This window comes from Cornus florida, unplaced genomic scaffold (assembly GCF_030987335.1).
Source record: "Cornus florida cultivar Cherokee Brave unplaced genomic scaffold, ASM3098733v1 CherokeeBrave_3.0.0_Hap2_Chr11, whole genome shotgun sequence".
NCBI lineage: Eukaryota > Viridiplantae > Streptophyta > Magnoliopsida > Cornales > Cornaceae > Cornus > Cornus florida.
The window spans coordinates 106,654,772-106,672,091 of record NW_026775581.1 but is presented as its reverse complement, the minus strand read 5'-3'; the positions used below and the strand labels follow the sequence as shown (position 1 = coordinate 106,672,091).

The following is a 17,320-nucleotide window of genomic DNA, read 5'->3' as shown; positions in this document are numbered from 1 at the left end:
AATGCCAAACATATCACGTTCAGAAATGTTCATTCTCTCAGTGAAACTTGTACATGTGTTAATAGGATATTGGAGAACAATGTTGTCAAAGTAAAGTGACAGATGCACCTTCCCAATGACGCCATATGATTGACTAAATATGCCACGTAAATTGCCACCATGGCAACACTACCAATTAGAACATTTTATAGAAAATAATCCTGAATAAATTCAGAGTTCAGAAGAAAAATGGGAACAAATTTCAGGATTGATGGGCATGACTAAAAAGACACTGTTTAATTCTAACCCACACCATGAAAATTAACTCAGCAATTGAACATTTGAGAATAAATCTGCTTCTAGAAAGGAAGGGGATCACTTTGTCACCTGCAAGTTTGAAAAAACAAGAGCTCATTTTCAATGCTTCGATTTCAAATGGAGTCATTTCCAGTTCAGCCTTAAACAAAACGGGACTCAACATTACGCGACTAAACAACAGAGTTTGACGTGAATGCTTCATTTTCAGGTTAACCGGAAAGTATGGCCTATAAGATACCAGCCAGCTGGTAATGAAATTTTTTCTCATTTGCGTGTCAACAGGGGATGTTCACAAGTGACCAGCCTCCTGTTCTCAACTACTCCAAGAATGAAAGTTCACGGCCAGCACAAATCATAAAGAGACATATCCAAAATTGTTTTCAACATCCAAAATCTCAAATATGATGCACAAATAATCCACTATCATAATTGTAATTCATATACAAATTGCAGTGCTACATACAAGAAGAAAGATGTTGTACAAGAACTTCTTCAGGACCTCATCTAATATCATACCCTGGAGAAATTTTCATGGCTTTCACAGCCTTGTTGCATATTCTGACAAATAATCATGATTTCTAATTTTGATAAGAAATAGAAATGGAACTGCAAAAAAGAAAAAAAATACAATATGGAAAAAGGGGAAAATTGATGCGGGACAAATATTTCCGAACTTACATATTCAGATGTACAAGCACACCGAGTTACAGTATCAATCAGCTGAGGTCCCACAGTGAGTGTTCTCTTCACATAAATCGGTCTGGGACTTACTTGGAATGATGGTTGAAGGTGACCACTGATCCGGGACCATCAGAAAATATGTAGTCATGGCTTTCCTGAACCTTCTTTTATATTGCTTGGGTGAAATTACTGTTGGAGATGTGTTCTTGGGCCCACCAAGGATACCTGAAGCCTTCACCCATGTTTCCAGGTGCTTATCCCATGTATACTGTCTCATGAAATCAATGATGCCGAGCACTAGCTCTTGCTTCTCTTCATCCACTCCGACCAGTAATGAATAATCCATTACATCAATTGACTGCATCAACATAAATTTAACCAATTACAAAGATGGGAACCAAGAATTAAATCAACTAGAATTACATTTTTTTAGTAGGTAAGTCGAATGCAGACGCATTAGTCCCATAGGGACTCAAACCCTCAACCTTACATTTGGAAGGAGGAGGATATACCACTGGAACTAACAACTGAGTTTTGGGAAACTGGAGAACAATCTGCTTTGGGACTACCACACACACACACACATAGAGAGAGATGCATCACAAATAACAAATAACTTTTCTCAAAGTTGACCTTATTGTTTGAGTATAATGCAGGTTTCCTGAATTTCCTAGTTGATGTGACACATATAGCGAATTGTCACCCAACCTAGGACAATATTCATCATCATCTTCCTTGCCTTATTCCATATGAATGGAGTCAGCCTCATAAATTCGCTCTCCAACCTTTTCTAATACATGCCATTTCACTTACTAAATTTAACTTTTTAGAGTCTTTTTTAATAACCCCATCCTATGTTATTTGTGGTCACCCTCTCTATCTCTTTACCTTCTATTACAACTATTACAACTAGTATTCCTCGTTTGACCGGTGCGTCCCTAGGTCTCCTATATATGTGCCCAAACCATCTAAGTCCACTCTCTCTATTTTTCTCACCAATGGGTGTTGCACCTAATTTTCCTTACACTTTCATTAGTGACCCTATCTCTTCTAATCACTCTACTCATCCATCTTAACATTCTCATTTCCACTACAATGGGTGTTACACCTAATTTTCCTCACACTTTTAGTAGTGACCCTATTTCTTCTAGTCACTCCGCTCATCCATCTTAACATTCTCATTTCCACTACATGTTAATCAAGGAAGACATTGAACTGACCAAATCCACCCACAGGTGCTCTAGTTTACGGAAAGGCCTATTAACAACCATTTCTTTGACCCAGTACCAAAACAATTAAGGGTTTCATGCAGTGATTTTAAATTCATGAATAATATCAGAGTTGTTCCAAAACTTACTGCAAGAAATGAAGTATCATTCCAGACGGCTCTTTCCAACAAACGCTTTGCCTTGTTTCCAACAAATATGGGAGAAGTTGGCATTGCTTCAATCAAGTTCTGATCCAGCAAAACTTTGTTACTTCCACTACTATCTGGATTATAACGTGACCTTGAAGAACCTTTAAGATCATAAAGCCGCGTCAGATTCCTCCCAAACAGAAGATTCTCCATAACCAGCACATCCATTTTTGATTCCTTCCCTCCTTTGAGATGCTTTGATGTAACCTTAAGGCATAAGGCCAACAAAATAAACAACATAGCAAAAGATACAGTAAGCCGGGTGGGCAACATATAGACAGTTGACATATAGAAAGAGTTTGAAGTCCATATAACAAGACTCAAACGTCGCAAATTTTCTTGTGATTTTTTATATTTATCAGCTATAGCTTACTGCTAAAATCTCCATTTTGCAAATGATAGCAATTTAATGCTCATAAGGAAGTGCAACATCACAAAATTAATACCCATTTCAAACATCCATAAATTGCAACATAGTGAGAAAATATGACTGACTGAAGTGGCAATGCACTGTTTCAAAATTTGTACTTTTATAATTATTCTAGGATTAAAAACTCAATCAAAACTTGTCTCACACATAATTGGAGAGAGATTGTCATTTTTCTAAAAACAAAAAATAAATGAATAACAGATAGATGATTCAGTGAAAATCAGAATAACAGTCAACTTGCAGAGATGAGTAGTAGCATAAGTCATATGGTGAAAAAATCAACACCTATCTTCCCAGTCTCTGCCTAGCCTTGGTGCCAGTGTTAACAACATCCTACAGATGCAATGTAACAGTGCCTCCACCAAGTAATGACTAGAATAGGGCATTCAATGCATGCATGGTCATGCAGACAAAATACAGATACCATTTACGCTTTCTAATTTTCTTCTCTAAACTCTGGAATGGTTAATTACTTTTCATAGCTTGAAGTATTTTACTTAGTTAAAGAAAAAAGGTAATGTTAAAAAATATAGGTAATTTCAAAAACCAAACTATGAAAGATTGATTTATTTCTAAGCACAAAAAAGTAAAAAATAAATAAATAAAGTATATGATAATGACCGAAGTGAGGATTCTAGAAGCATTCTTCTTAAGCCTTTTTGAACAATTAGGGTTACCTGGAAACCTTGAATATGTCGATGAATAACAAAAATTATAAAGCCCACGCCAAGATTTAAAGACATTTAGTCGATTGCATCAGTTTTTCAGGTTAGTTGACAGGGTTTAGCAAATTGTCTGTTCAACCTAAAGATCTAAATTATTTAACCTCACTACCATTTAAAGACCAAGATATTACCTGATAAATCCCCAAAATCTTCGCAAGGCATGTGGGACTTCCCGTGCCAATTGATTCAGATAGATACTTGAAGTATCCAGGAGCAAACTTTATGAACGATTCCAGCTCTGTCTTTGTAACCTGTTTAATAATAAAACGATCATCCAAGGTTTTTGCGAAAAAAACATTGCTCTTGCCACCTTGGGCACCCCACTTCTTACAACGACTGAGAGACCTTACGAAATCCATCTCAGATGGGCAACATATCCTCCTCAAGGCTTCGAACCGTTTTGCATAGTAACAAGTAACCATATATTTCACCTTACCAAGAGGACCAACATCTGAAAATTGAACTTTGACATGCAAAGACTTTGTGTATGAGAGTGGATCCATAACCAAAGAGCTACGAGACCCAGACATGGATAAGATGCTCTCATCTGTCGACCCAAGACTCCTATAAGATTCCAAGGACAGTTCATCAAGGGAAGACGTCAATGGAAAGTTCCCTGAATCAAGGGCCTGCAATGAAGCAGTGTATTCCCCACTGCCTTTTGGTCTTTCAGACTCATCAGACAGTTGACCAATATAATGCTCCGATACCAGTGCATAGGATATAATACTTGTGGGTTCATCATCATAAACTGGAATAACTGTATCATTGACACCCACAGGCATAAGCAACCTAGCCCCACCTTGGAGTTCCAGCTGCCGAAATGATGAGACGTAAACAGGATTATATTCACCAAATGTATCCATCTTCTGATCACTCCATAAGGGGTTCTTGTTCATTGAGTGATAGAAGTTCAAGAAGGACATTCCCAACCAGCTCCCAGAGGCTTCCATATACTCCGGGCCTTTGGTGGGCAACATAGGAGAAACAGATAACTTCAGCCTGCTCTGGTCCTCCCCTTGGTCTTCCAAATCTATTTTTTCTACCACTGTTACTGCAGTTGAAGGATCTGCACCAGCAGATTCATGAAGTTCAGACATATTATCCTTCAGTATTCCCATTCCTGGAGGATTTTTACCAATCCATGCTGCATCAAGAGTGTCTGACAAGCATGGCATAATAGGGTACTGCCCCTCGGAGAGAGCCCTACGGACAATAGCATTAGATTCCAGAGAATCAGATTCATCAGAGATGTTTATAGCAGCAAAAACATTAGCTTGTTTTTTGTTTTCACTAATTGAATCTAAATCCATTTCATTTCCATCAACTATCTGAGGCTGGTTAATGTGGATACCAGTTCCTCCTCCCTGATCATGGCTTCCATTGAGCTTTGCATCCACAACAATGGAGTCACAACTGCTTAGGCCTTTGTCTGGCTTCCCAGACATTTTCATCTCAAGAAGCTTCTCATTAGCAAAAAGAGGTTTCTCAACCCATTCTGAGTTGAAGCCAATGAGATTTTCAGGAAGGCTGTTTCTGTCTAAACTGGCTACACAAATCAGGTGTTGGTCCCACACATAAGATTGAAAGAGCAACTGCCTCCGCAGCCTATTAATTTCAAGAATATCGATGACGGGCTGGCCCCTTTTTGCCTCACTATTCAAAATTTTCTGGAGTGATTCCTACAAAATAGTCAAGAAACACATTGGAACCCGATATTGAAATCAGTAAGGTTTTGAATTTCAACAACAATTAAATTTGTTTCTTTTCTTTAAATTTTTTTACTTGTATAAAGATCTCCAATAAATTTCGCTACCACATTGATTTTGAACAGAATTATCTTAATGTGAATATCCTAATATTTCAAGGGAAAAACGAATGAAAGCTGAGCATTTTATTATCCGGAAGGCTGAGATTCTATGGAAAAATAATGTATTTTTCATAATTCAGGTAAAAAAGAATATATATACAGATGGATATTATATATATCTTATAAAGAAGAGTGAAGTGAGTGGATGTATAGGATCCTAAATCTATCAAATCACCAACTCCCTCCGTCCCAAAATAAGTGTCCACCTTTCCATATTTAACTATCCCAAAATAATTGTCCCAATTCAAAAGTCAATGTACTATATTTTATAACATCCCCAATTTACCCTTCTTGCGTCGAACTTATAAAAACAACTAAATGTAAAACATCATCACATAACCCACAAAGGGTAGATTTGGTAATTCATTCACTACCAATACAATAAAAAAAAATATATTAAAAGCCACATCTTAGAAAGTTGGGTTCCAAAAAAAGGTACATTTAAAATGGGACGGAGGGAGTATGTTTTTCTTTTTTCCGGAAGGTTACCTACCAACTCACTCATTTGATTCTGTAGAACCATTGAATTCAGATTTTGTAGTAACATTGTTTATCCAATCCAGCATTTATTGATATAGTTCACCAAACCAGTTTATACAATTTATTTATTGGTTCACAAATTGGGAATAGATAAGTTAATTAACCTTTATTAAAAGCCTTCGTATCAAATTCATATATGTCCATTGAATTTATAAGGTCTGCACTCTGCATATATGCACAAGGGATGTATAAAGTACAGTTACTAGGATATGACTAGTGTATTGTATTATTCAGGGTGTAAAAGGAAAATTAAAAAGATAAAATCAAAGGCCTCACCTCAAACTCTGCTTTCTCCGTTTGTAGTATCCCTTCCAATACCGTTATTTGGCGTCTTGAGTTGGATACTTTAATGCCACTGTTAAGTGACCCTGTGCCAGATCTTTTCTCAGACATCTGACGAAGAGCATTGAGTACATCAGAAAATAAAAGCTCCGCCCGGTCAACCACCTGTTAACCTAAGATAATTAGACTACTTATGTGAAGTGCGATTTCAAGTAACAATCATATCAAAAAATGTGATCACTGTACCTCATTCATTTCTTTTTGTATCCAATCCTGATTCTCATAGTTGAAATCGAGTTTGGGGGGTGGAAGATATACTGAATGAACATCAATTGATGCATAACGAAAGCAAGCAACCATGTTCCCAAATCTGCACATGTAACAGAAGTGACAACAGATAGGTAGGTTGGTCAATAGATAGATACCGCCGGGGGGGGGTGTTTAAATGACATGCAGAAGTATGTAAAGTACCAAATAAGTAAGAATGATGGGCATATATAAAATTGGAATGACACACAAAACCTTTTCTATTGCCACTTATGATATTGACTAGAACATAGAACCACTGATGGGGTGTTAAAAAGGAGGTGATAAAATTAGGTGAATGTATCAACCAACGGTTCTTTAAACCGCAAGGGTTGGTTTCGCTTATACAACAATATCTCTTACATAGCATTTTGTAATTGATTGAGGCTGTTCATGGGTTCCTTTGCAAATTCAAAAGCAATCGGTGATAACTGTTCATAATGCTCAACCCAATATATGTAGTATACTAGAAATTGAGTGAGAGAATACCCATAGAATCGAAGACAATCTCTGTGCAGAGAATGGCCACAGCTAGCCACCCTGCTAGCCGCTGCATGATTTGAAAAACTGAGCTCCAAAAACTTTCCAAAGGACAAACCCCAAGCAGCATCAGACATCACTACTCTTCGAGTTGCTGGGGGGAAACCATTAGACCGTGGACACCTCAAGCACCTATGCCACATCCAGATCTTTCCTTCCTTCTCACCCGGTAAAAGAATTTCTGACAACTTCTTCACGGAAATTGTTAGTGTCCCTTGCCGATGTGTATAACAATGAACATGTGCTTCTGATGGCATCTCGCATGAACGGCATTTGTAACTCTGACAAACAAGTAAAACTTTGTTGCTTTCAGAATGCATCTATAAAATTTCTATTAAGGAGAAATAAATAAATGTGAAAGTAAAATTAAAGAGTTGCTTACCTGATCAAACAAATGGTCCCGCAAGAAACGCCCCAAAGGTTTGTCGAAGTTGCCATAATATTTGATTCGAAAGAGATGGGATCTTTCACAGACAGTTCCCTTCCACACACAGCGGGATGATAAGGAAACCAAAATGCTCTGATGGTCAGAAGGCGATGGAGGAAACTCTTCTTTTGAAGAACCTAATACCTCATGAAGATTTTTACCATCTTGTTGCAAGGATGTTATCTCTGAACTACCAGGTTCACTCGCCACCATTTCACTGCCATTATTTTGCACCATGTTGGCCACAATACCAAGTCTGGCTGCCTCTGAAGGTCCCAAACCATTGGCAATGGCATGATCACCCATGAAATATTGGCTAATGTTGGCTTCAGAAGTTTTTGCCTCTGAAGACTCTTTCGAACCCATTATTCTTCTATTCCCAAATGTGTTATGATAAGAATCCAAAACACCTTCACCTGAAGAAGCAATGGATGAAAAAGCAGTATTCATGAATCTTGAATTGGGCTTTGTGTATTGAGAGCCTGGAGCATCAGGTAAAGTTGGTAAACTAGGAGAAAGTGTTGGTTCTGTTTTATGAACAGAAGCATCAGCAATTAAGGAGATCGGAACCGAAGTGGGGGAATTCTTGAAACTTTGTGATTCACCACAAGATAGAGACACCTGAGTTTTTTCATTGGTAGGGACGGTAAAACCAGGTATCGTTGAGATGGACCTGTCAATACTCGATGGTTTATCAGGAAGTGCCACAGTTATCGGAGAGTTCAAAGGGAGTTCCGGAAGAGAGGCTCCTTCATCAGCTAGAAAGGATGTTTCCAAAGCCAAGTGATAAGCTGCAAAAACCCCATACTGGATCACATGCTTCACTTTCTTCAACTCGTCCCCACTGGCACCTCTGAGTAAAATCTGAAACAAATAATGTCAAAGCAAATATATATATATATAAAATAAAAAATAAAATAAAAAATCAGTTTTATACAATCAAAAGATTAATGCGATGGTCTGCTAACAAGCATAATTAGACACTTCGCACAAACAGAAAGCTGGGAACACCATTGTGTGAGTCCTACAAAGATGATACCCTAAGTCAACAATCACCCAATAAAAACTTTTAACAATCTCATTTACCCTGAATATCTTTAGAAAAAATGAAGTAACAGCAACAACTACTACCTCCACATCCGTGTGGTTGTGCACAAGTATGGACCATTCATAAACCATATTAAAGTAAGCAGAACATTTAATTATCCCAATCAGCATTTTTTTTCCTCATTATCATTCTTGGTTTTATAAGACTTACAGTGCATCCCAATGGTTTTGGGCACCCTTCAAAATACATTAATGTCTTCACCAACTTTTTTCCACCTTGCCCGGCTGTGCCATGCTCTTCTAGAAACCTCTCCACATGGAACAAGTCACAGTATCCCAGATTCTGTGATGAGACATGATCTATTGAAGGGACTATTTGACTACCTGTGCAGCGGGCTATGCGCTCCAAAAGCGGCTTCTTAATATTGAGAACAAGTGATATGTCCTTTGCAAGAAGATACTCTTGCGCAAATCGAGAAACTGATTTCTCCACCAAAAGAACATCAGGATGATGCGCATCTATCTTTGCAACAGCCATCTTTAGATGATCCATTTCCTAGAGAAGGATGTAAAATCCATGAGGAAAAAAAAGAGAGAAGGAAATAAAACATAATTGCTAATAAACTAGAATCTGGTAAATGGCAATGCAAGTGGTTCATGACAGATAGGACTGAGCCCCTAATAATCTCCAGGTATGACCAAGTTACAGATTTGAAAAGGAAATTGTTAACAGTCACAACCTGCTGGAGCAGCGTATCAAAACTTGACAGGAGGTTAGAAACACGCTGGTACTCAAGAGCCCCTCCAAGGATTAACAGGCGAGGTTTCTCTATTCTTGATGTCATCCGCCGGTGAGCCACATTTTTCTTACAAACAACTCCTTTGACCACCATACTAGAAAAGAAAAAAATCAAAATCTTCATAAGAGAGAGGTAAAAAAGGACTTAAAAGAGGCAACCCAAACAAGATGCAAATAACTGTTTTAAAAGACCAACTGTTTTACCTCTCACATCGACGCCCAGAAGCAACGCATTTTACCTTCACATATCCTCCTGGGTCCATTCCACCACTTTTGCTCATATCAGGCTTTAACAATGTGGCAGCCTCCCAGGACAGTGATGTAATTATCTCTAACCAACTGTCTTTGTCATCTTCCTCACCCACAGGAAGGTTCTCGACCTGCAAAAGCTGAGCTACCAAGGCCCTAAAATGCCCATCTACAACAGTCTTCATGGCCTTCTTGTGCTCCTCATTTGATCTGTCCCTATTGCGATACTCCCCACTTCCAAAACTGCTTGAAGCACGTAGATATCCCCACTCCCCAGTAGCATCCGCATCATCGTCATCATCATATAGAAGAGCTTCCCTGTCATCTTCTTCATCTTCAGGTTCAGGTGGTAGCCAGAGGAGTCCATTGTTCTCAAAATCCACAGGTTCAGCATCAACGTCCTCTGCAGCATATGAAGGTGCTTCACATTCATCACCAATATCAGGCTCGTCTTCTTTTTTTACAACCTGTTGGGATCCTTCTAAACCTTGTGAATCGAAACTATTATGTAACGAAGCGCTGCTCATACTTTTTGGGTCAATAGTTTCTCCACCAGGATGCACTTTACGTGATCCATAGTCACTGTCAATCCCATCAGTCTCAGCTTGACCATAGTAGCCATTAACCTGAGGAAAATGCCTAGCTTTGGAATCTAACTGATAAACTCCAAATTCTTCTTCTTCATCATCACTCCTGCTGCCAGAGAATATGCACGCAACAATCAATTGATTATAATTAAAATATGCTAATCACAAAAAAGTAGATGTGCTTATCCCACTAGATTAGTACAAGATAAAATACTACAGTGATCCATTGATATACAAGTTTTCAGCAACTCAAAAACACAACACTCTTGGCTACCAACATAAATACCATATCTATAGTAAAATGTACTGCAGACACGAGATTGATGGTTATGTTGCAACATAATCTTGAAGGAAGTTATGGAAAGAGTCATTCAATCACTAAGTAGCTATCAATTCATAAGGGGAAAAGTAACAGCATCAAAATAAACAGGCGTCCAACTACTACATGGGCAACAACGGTAGACAGGAAAGACTTATCGAAACTTTACACACGAGAGTAATGCATGAGCTGCAGATGAAACCCTCCCACATACAATATATACATTGTTACAACAACAACCTCCAAAAAAAAGAAAAAAGAAGTCCAGATTCGTGAATTAATCACTTTTGCGGTACATCAGAGTCCACAGCAAACAGTCTATGCTTTGCTGTGAATGGTGTAAGCAGTCTATGCATTGTTGTCTCCCCAGACAACAGTGGAGACTTCCCTCTCAGGTAATCTAAGACTCTGAGCAGGCTTGTCAATGCCTTGAACCAAAGCACATTGCTGACCAAGCCTGCTGCCAAGAAGCATAAATCTCAAGTCAACACATGAGTCAAACCAGGCATCAGCAAGGAAAAGGCTCGTGTGGGGTCCCCATATCTTAAGCATGCATCAAGCATTAGGTGCCAAAGTACACCAGGGGATCAGCCATCTCAATAAAAGGATTGAAGGACTGAGATAGCTTGAACATATAATGACATCTACTTGGGCTCGTTTGAACATATAATGACATCTACTTGGGCTCGTGTCAGCTATATATGCTATATAAGTGGTAAAGTGTGGCACAATAAGATTAGGAAGTATACCAATTCTAGTCAATTACAAGTTGACAGGATAACAGAGACAAAACAAAACCTGTTCATGCAAAATCCAAATTGGTTTTGAGATATATCTCCCATGTCTGAAACATGATCATTGCTCCATCCTGATGCCACTACACCTTGCCTGTCTCCACCCGTTTCCATTACTGCTGACTGGTGGGGGCTGACACCAGAAGAAGGGAAAGAATTTTGCTGATAAGACCCAACTGACTGTGGCATCGAAGCAAAAGAAATGCTGCTACTTTCAACTGTACCACTTGATTTGGTGCTGACAAAACTTGTCTCTGATGGTGAAGTACTAAGATCCAGGCTAGTAACCTGGATGTCATTATCACCTGGAATTAAGCTTTGCTCCCATTGCTTAAAACAGTAATTACAGACCCTAATCTTCTCCCACTCTTCCTGTGGAGTACTCGGCTCAGTAGGTGGAGCAGGAACCCAATTTGAAGTACACTTAGCACAAAAAACTCTACCGCAAAGTCTACAGTGGTGTCTGCGGTTGAACAATGTGAACTGGGAGTCACACTCGTAGCATACCCTGCAGCTCTGATCGGGCATCCAAAAATCCCTCGACACATGAGCCGGCTCGGACCTCCAAGGGATCCACGATTTAAGTAAGCCTATTAGATCAGAGAATGGTTTGTATGGAGCATCCATTGACAAACAATCCTCTTCTCCCACTCATTTTGAAACACTCATCTGGCCACTATCATAACCAATCCAAAAAAAAAAAACAGCAATAGAACAGTAAGCAGGAATATCTGATCAAAGTAAAAGAGATAGTATTTGCCAAGCTGAATTAACTTGAAAAGTCACCTATTCATCTTGGAACAGGTTGAAAACCCTAATGATTTTAACCAAAAGAGAAGAAAAAGCCCATCTTGAGTTCCAATTTTAAAAGCAACAGTATTATAATTTGTAATCCGCTACAATACACACAAGCCGAAATCTTATAGATCAACACCCATTGCCGATGACCACCGGAGTAGTTGCAGTTACTGATTCTCCATCTGAATCCAATGATTTTCCTTCCAAATTCCCAAGCCAAAAATCCCAAATCCTAAAACTGTTGAAATCACAAATACTTGAAACGGCCACCAATACAAGAACTTCGAATTCAAATTCATACACTGAAACCCTAATTCTCCAATAATTGAAAAACTAAATAGCAAACCAGTCCTCCAAAAATCAAAATTCAATTCGCAGAGAAACCCTTACAACTGAAGCAAACCTTTTTCAACGGCAGAAGAAATGCAAGAAACGCGTTTTCTCGAGAAAATCCAACACAACCCCATCTGTCGTCAAATCACTCCCAGCGCAGAATTAATGAATTCCCATTCAAGGAACCCCATGGTTTGCTTTCCAAACCCAAATTTTCCTAATAAGGATCAATCATAAACTAATTATAAATAAATTTGTTACGTCATCGCGTATATAAACAAATCAATAAAGAATTGATTATAACTGGAAACAGAACATCTGTCATGCAAGCCTTATTTTGTACCTCCAAATATATTCAATTCACAATCAGATCTTCGAGGGAAGACACAAAAGAAAACTAATCTGGGTAGGTAGATAATCACCCACAAAGCGATTCCTTTCACAGATTTAATTCAATCAACCAAGTTCTTGTTCTCAATTTAACACCACCGATGTGTATACATATACATATACATATATATTTATATATATATAATTATGTATATACGTATCTATCAACGGGCACCTGTAATCCCCTCCATTCCCGATTTGTTGTGTAATTCGTTCTTCTTTGAATATGTCTTCTGTGAAGGAGAGAGAAGATGACTTTCTTGACTGGAACAACGGCAATAATCAATTCATAATACACACACAAATAAAGGTATAATTTTTATTTTTTCAAAATTTTCCTGAATTTTGGAAACGGCGGCGTCTTGTGGTTTACGATAGCTGGAACTGATTTTATGTGTGGTACACGAAATTCTGAGGTGTAAACCAACAGCCGCCGAGTTTACCGATTTGACCTACAATAAACGCAGCAACACACGCAATAAGGGTTTAGTAGTTTAAAACTTCAATCAAAATCTTATGATTGAACATGAATTTTAGTACCTAATTAATTTTCATAAAGCCATTAAAAGTATTACAATTCTCAAATGTCACATGTTGACAGAAAAAAAAAAAAATGTCACATTTTATCACATTAGATATCTTTATTTATGTATATATTTATGGTAACAACAACTGTCACATTTTATCACATTAGATATCTTTATTTATGTATATATTTATGGTAACAACAACAAGACTACAACCATACCTGAGTGCGACAGTGTTAGAGCATTTTCAGCATTTGTGTATTTTTTTTTTTTTTATGTAAATTTGATGTATCGTGATAGATTTACATAAAATTTTGAATTATTTATTTTTAGCTTCAGCGATTGTTTTATACTTTTTTGTGTAAAAATATATCCCCCAATAACAACTAAACATATGTCATGAAGCCCACGTAACTTTTACAAACTTACTTAATATATGATTGATTCTTAATAGAATGAAAAAAGAAAAGAGGAGAAAGGAAATATGGTGATGTGGTTGTCTAAAAATGTTATGTAAAATATACAATAATTTTACACAGTGTATATTGACAGACTGCTGGAGATAAAAAAAATTTACACATCATACGTGACAGTATATATTTTATACAAAAAAAATATTTTAACAACGGCTGAAGATGCCATGTCTTTTTATAGGTTTAAAATTGGACCCAAAAAAATGACCATGTAATGTCAATTTTGTTAAATTTTAAAGAAAGCAAAAGAAAAATATAAGTCACATTTACCATAATTTCTACTATGATTTCTTCCAATCAAACAAAAGTGACAAATACGTAATTTTTTTTAATGAAAATTGGAAATACCTCATCCCCCTTTCTCTTTTATTCATTTTTCCATCTCGGAACATAAAAAAACCCGTACCAAGACTTTTGAGGGCTTGATGCATAGCTTTAGACATAGATATAAAAGAATGCATAAAAATTAAGTATAATACAGTAAAAGATGTGATAACAAAATTCAACAAATCAAAATTCTCATAGCTGAACTTCATTTATGCACTAAGATGGATGCTACATTGTGTTAAAATTACTTATACTTTAGTGATTTATTGTTATTATTTTCTTTTCTTAGTTGATACTTATACACCATTTGAGCTTATTACGCAATATTGTTGGGTCACTGACTCGATAGTATTGTTATCATATTTGTCTTTGACTTTTTAAAAAATCGTTCTTTTGTAATCATGGTGCAAGAATGCTTTTAAAGCAAATTCTTGATATTCTTTATTTACACTTTTCCAATTCAGCTATATATAGAGGCATGATGTGCTGTGAAAATAATTCTATGTTGCTGTATTTTTATTTTTATTTTCCTCTTCAGTCGTTAATATATTTTAACAATAGTACAAGTTCTTCATTTATACGAGTTTCAAAATAGATTGTTCAAGTGAAATGCAAGGACATGAAATAGTTTGGATTGAATTTTTGAAGGAAAATAAAGGAAACCATGAATTCCAAATTATACATGATGAAGGGAAAGAAACTTTGTTAATATTAATTTTGTCTTTATTTTTATAAAACAAAAAACAAAATATATGAAAAATGGTATGATAATAAAAACTCGTTTGGAATTACTTCTCTGCGCTTTTATTTTGAAAATTTACATTTAGAAGTGTTTGGTAACTATTAGAAATGCTTTTAAGTTACCATTAGTTTAGTAAAGCGTTTGAATAAAAGGTGAATTTGGAGCTTTTGAAATTACAAGTAAAGGTTGAATATTTTAGGTAACCATTTTTCATTAGATAATTTTATTTTTTATAAAGACAATTACACCCTTCTTTAATAAAATTGTTATTATCAAATATGGTAATATCATATTAAAGGATATTATTATAAAATTAGCAATAAATGAGTTTTAAAAAAAAATTGTTAGCAAATAAATTTTAAAAAAATTTAATTTTGAAAAGTGCTTATTATAATGTGTCACCAAGCACCTAACATATTTTTTAGTGACGCAATTTTTTGACAACTCAATTGATAAAAGCGTTTTTTTATTCCAACAGCAACTTCAAACGAACTCTCAATTTATTAGAATATTTTCATTATCTTTCTTTTCCATACATGATTATTATTATTTTATTCTTTCTTTTTATTAATCAATCAAACAGGTAAATAATTATTTATAAAATAAAAAATAAAAATAAAAAAGGCTAATAATATCCTCTTCTTTCATATTTTGTTTCTTCTCCCAACTCATTTCTTGTACCAAACATGAGGGATGTGAAACCTAACACAAATATCTTTATTGAATTACGGTTTATAACATGCGTAATCATTTTCTCATATATTCATCATTAATAAAATTTGATATACATGTAGATAGTTGTACATTTGTGCTTAGGACCGTCCCGATCAATTTATATAGTCCATGATTCGGACAAGATGGCTCTAATAATAAGATTTCTTTATAGTTTATATGTATAAAATAATACGCATGTGATACTATAATACATAATGAGTACGAATATCAAGGACAGAGGGACTTGGTTTTTTTAAAAAATTACAGCCGTCAAATAATCCACCGTCTCACAATTACTAAAGACCTATTTGTTTATTGTTTTTTGAAATTTGTTTTGACGTAAAATAGAAGCAATATCTTTACTTTGGAAGATGTTCAATATTTCTTCGGTCCATGTTAAAAATTGAAGATCTGAAAGGGACATACAATTAATATATTATTCTTTTTTAAAATTATTAACTTATCTTTTTTAATTTAGATAGGTATAGCTATCAAGTTTGAAAATATAAAGCACAACTAATTTGGGACATTTAAAAATGAGATAGTGGACTACTAATATGGGAAAAAGGTAGTACTATTTAAAAGTATATTTATTAATGTTATACTTGTTGTAAATTTTTTAAAATAAAAAATCATGAAACATGTCTGGTAAAAAAATAGTGTTTGCTAAAGTTGTGGTTTTCATTTTTTTGCCGTTATTTCATATATGTGAAAATGGCAAATTTTGAAAAGTTGTGTTGTTATTTCTGTCAAACTATAATACCCTTAATTTTTAGACCATTTAAATTATTATTTTAATTATTTTATTTGGCTAATTATTTTTATCAAATGATTAAGTGGTTATGTAATTAATTTAGTTAATTAAGTTATTTTAAATTATTTAATGTGCATTACTTGTCATTATTTGTTTGTGTGCAATTTGCTTGCTTAATTAATTGGTTTATTTTATTTTAATTAATCATGGTTTGGACTTAGAGTTAATTAACCAAAATGAATGGGTTTGGACTAATTGGAGAAGGCCTATATAAATTATATAGAATTATGGTCCATGGGAAGGTGTATATATATATATATATATATATATATATATATATATATGTATATATATCATATGTTTGTTTTAGTAAAATTATACATTTGGGGATTTATTATCATTATTATTTTAGTTAGATTTAGGTTAGAATTTGTGGATTAGTATATTTAGAAGAAAATGGTTTTTGTATATACATGAGTTATAAATAGAGACAGAGATACTGTAATGACCCGGTCATTTTCCTTCCTTTTTTTTCTGAAATTTTACGAATAAATTTTTTTTCCGTTGAATTTTCTTTCCTGAATTTGGTTACCCGTCACTTAGTGTCATCTTGAGTGCTCGGAAATGATTTCCGAAACTCTTTCCTTTGGATTGACAACTTTCTTTAAAGACCAAGTCATTTCCACATTTTCATTTTTTTGACACTATTCACTTTTTGTCTTTTCCCATTTGTCACTTTGTTGGCACAACCTCATTTTTCGTGTTCGGAGTTGAATTTTGACTTCATAAGTTTTCATTTTAGTTAATTTCCTCGAAACACGTAACTTTATTCTTAGAGAAAAACTCGCCAGTTGTTTCTTTCTCCCACAGGGGCGTGGATGAAAGGATTCTTAAAAAACATTGATGTTTCTTGGGGTGTTTTTCATAAATATATTTTGGAGATATTTTAATT

General features: G+C 35.5%; 1 protein-coding gene across 2 annotated transcripts; it reads right to left on the bottom strand.

Annotated features, from left to right (window-relative positions):
• Positions 1–699: 699 nt before the first annotated feature.
• Positions 700–13,127, bottom strand: LOC132282376 (1-phosphatidylinositol-3-phosphate 5-kinase FAB1B). Of its 2 annotated transcripts, XM_059784033.1 has the most exons (12): positions 12,097–13,127; positions 11,315–11,986; positions 9,566–10,306; positions 9,303–9,456; positions 8,774–9,118; positions 7,471–8,379; positions 7,038–7,369; positions 6,489–6,612; positions 6,237–6,407; positions 3,682–5,232; positions 2,336–2,602; positions 700–1,336 (listed from the first exon to the last, which is right to left on the bottom strand). In XM_059784033.1, exons 2-12 carry the CDS (start codon positions 11,935–11,937, stop codon positions 1,010–1,012), a joined length of 5,544 nt encoding a protein of 1,847 aa, XP_059640016.1. In that variant the 5' UTR covers positions 11,938–11,986; positions 12,097–13,127; the 3' UTR covers positions 700–1,009. The 2 variants fall into 2 exon arrangements, with proteins under 2 accessions (XP_059640016.1, XP_059640017.1); XM_059784034.1 differs by having other exon boundaries at positions 9,566–10,303; positions 11,315–13,127.
• Between the last annotated feature and the right edge of the window lie 4,193 nt (positions 13,128–17,320).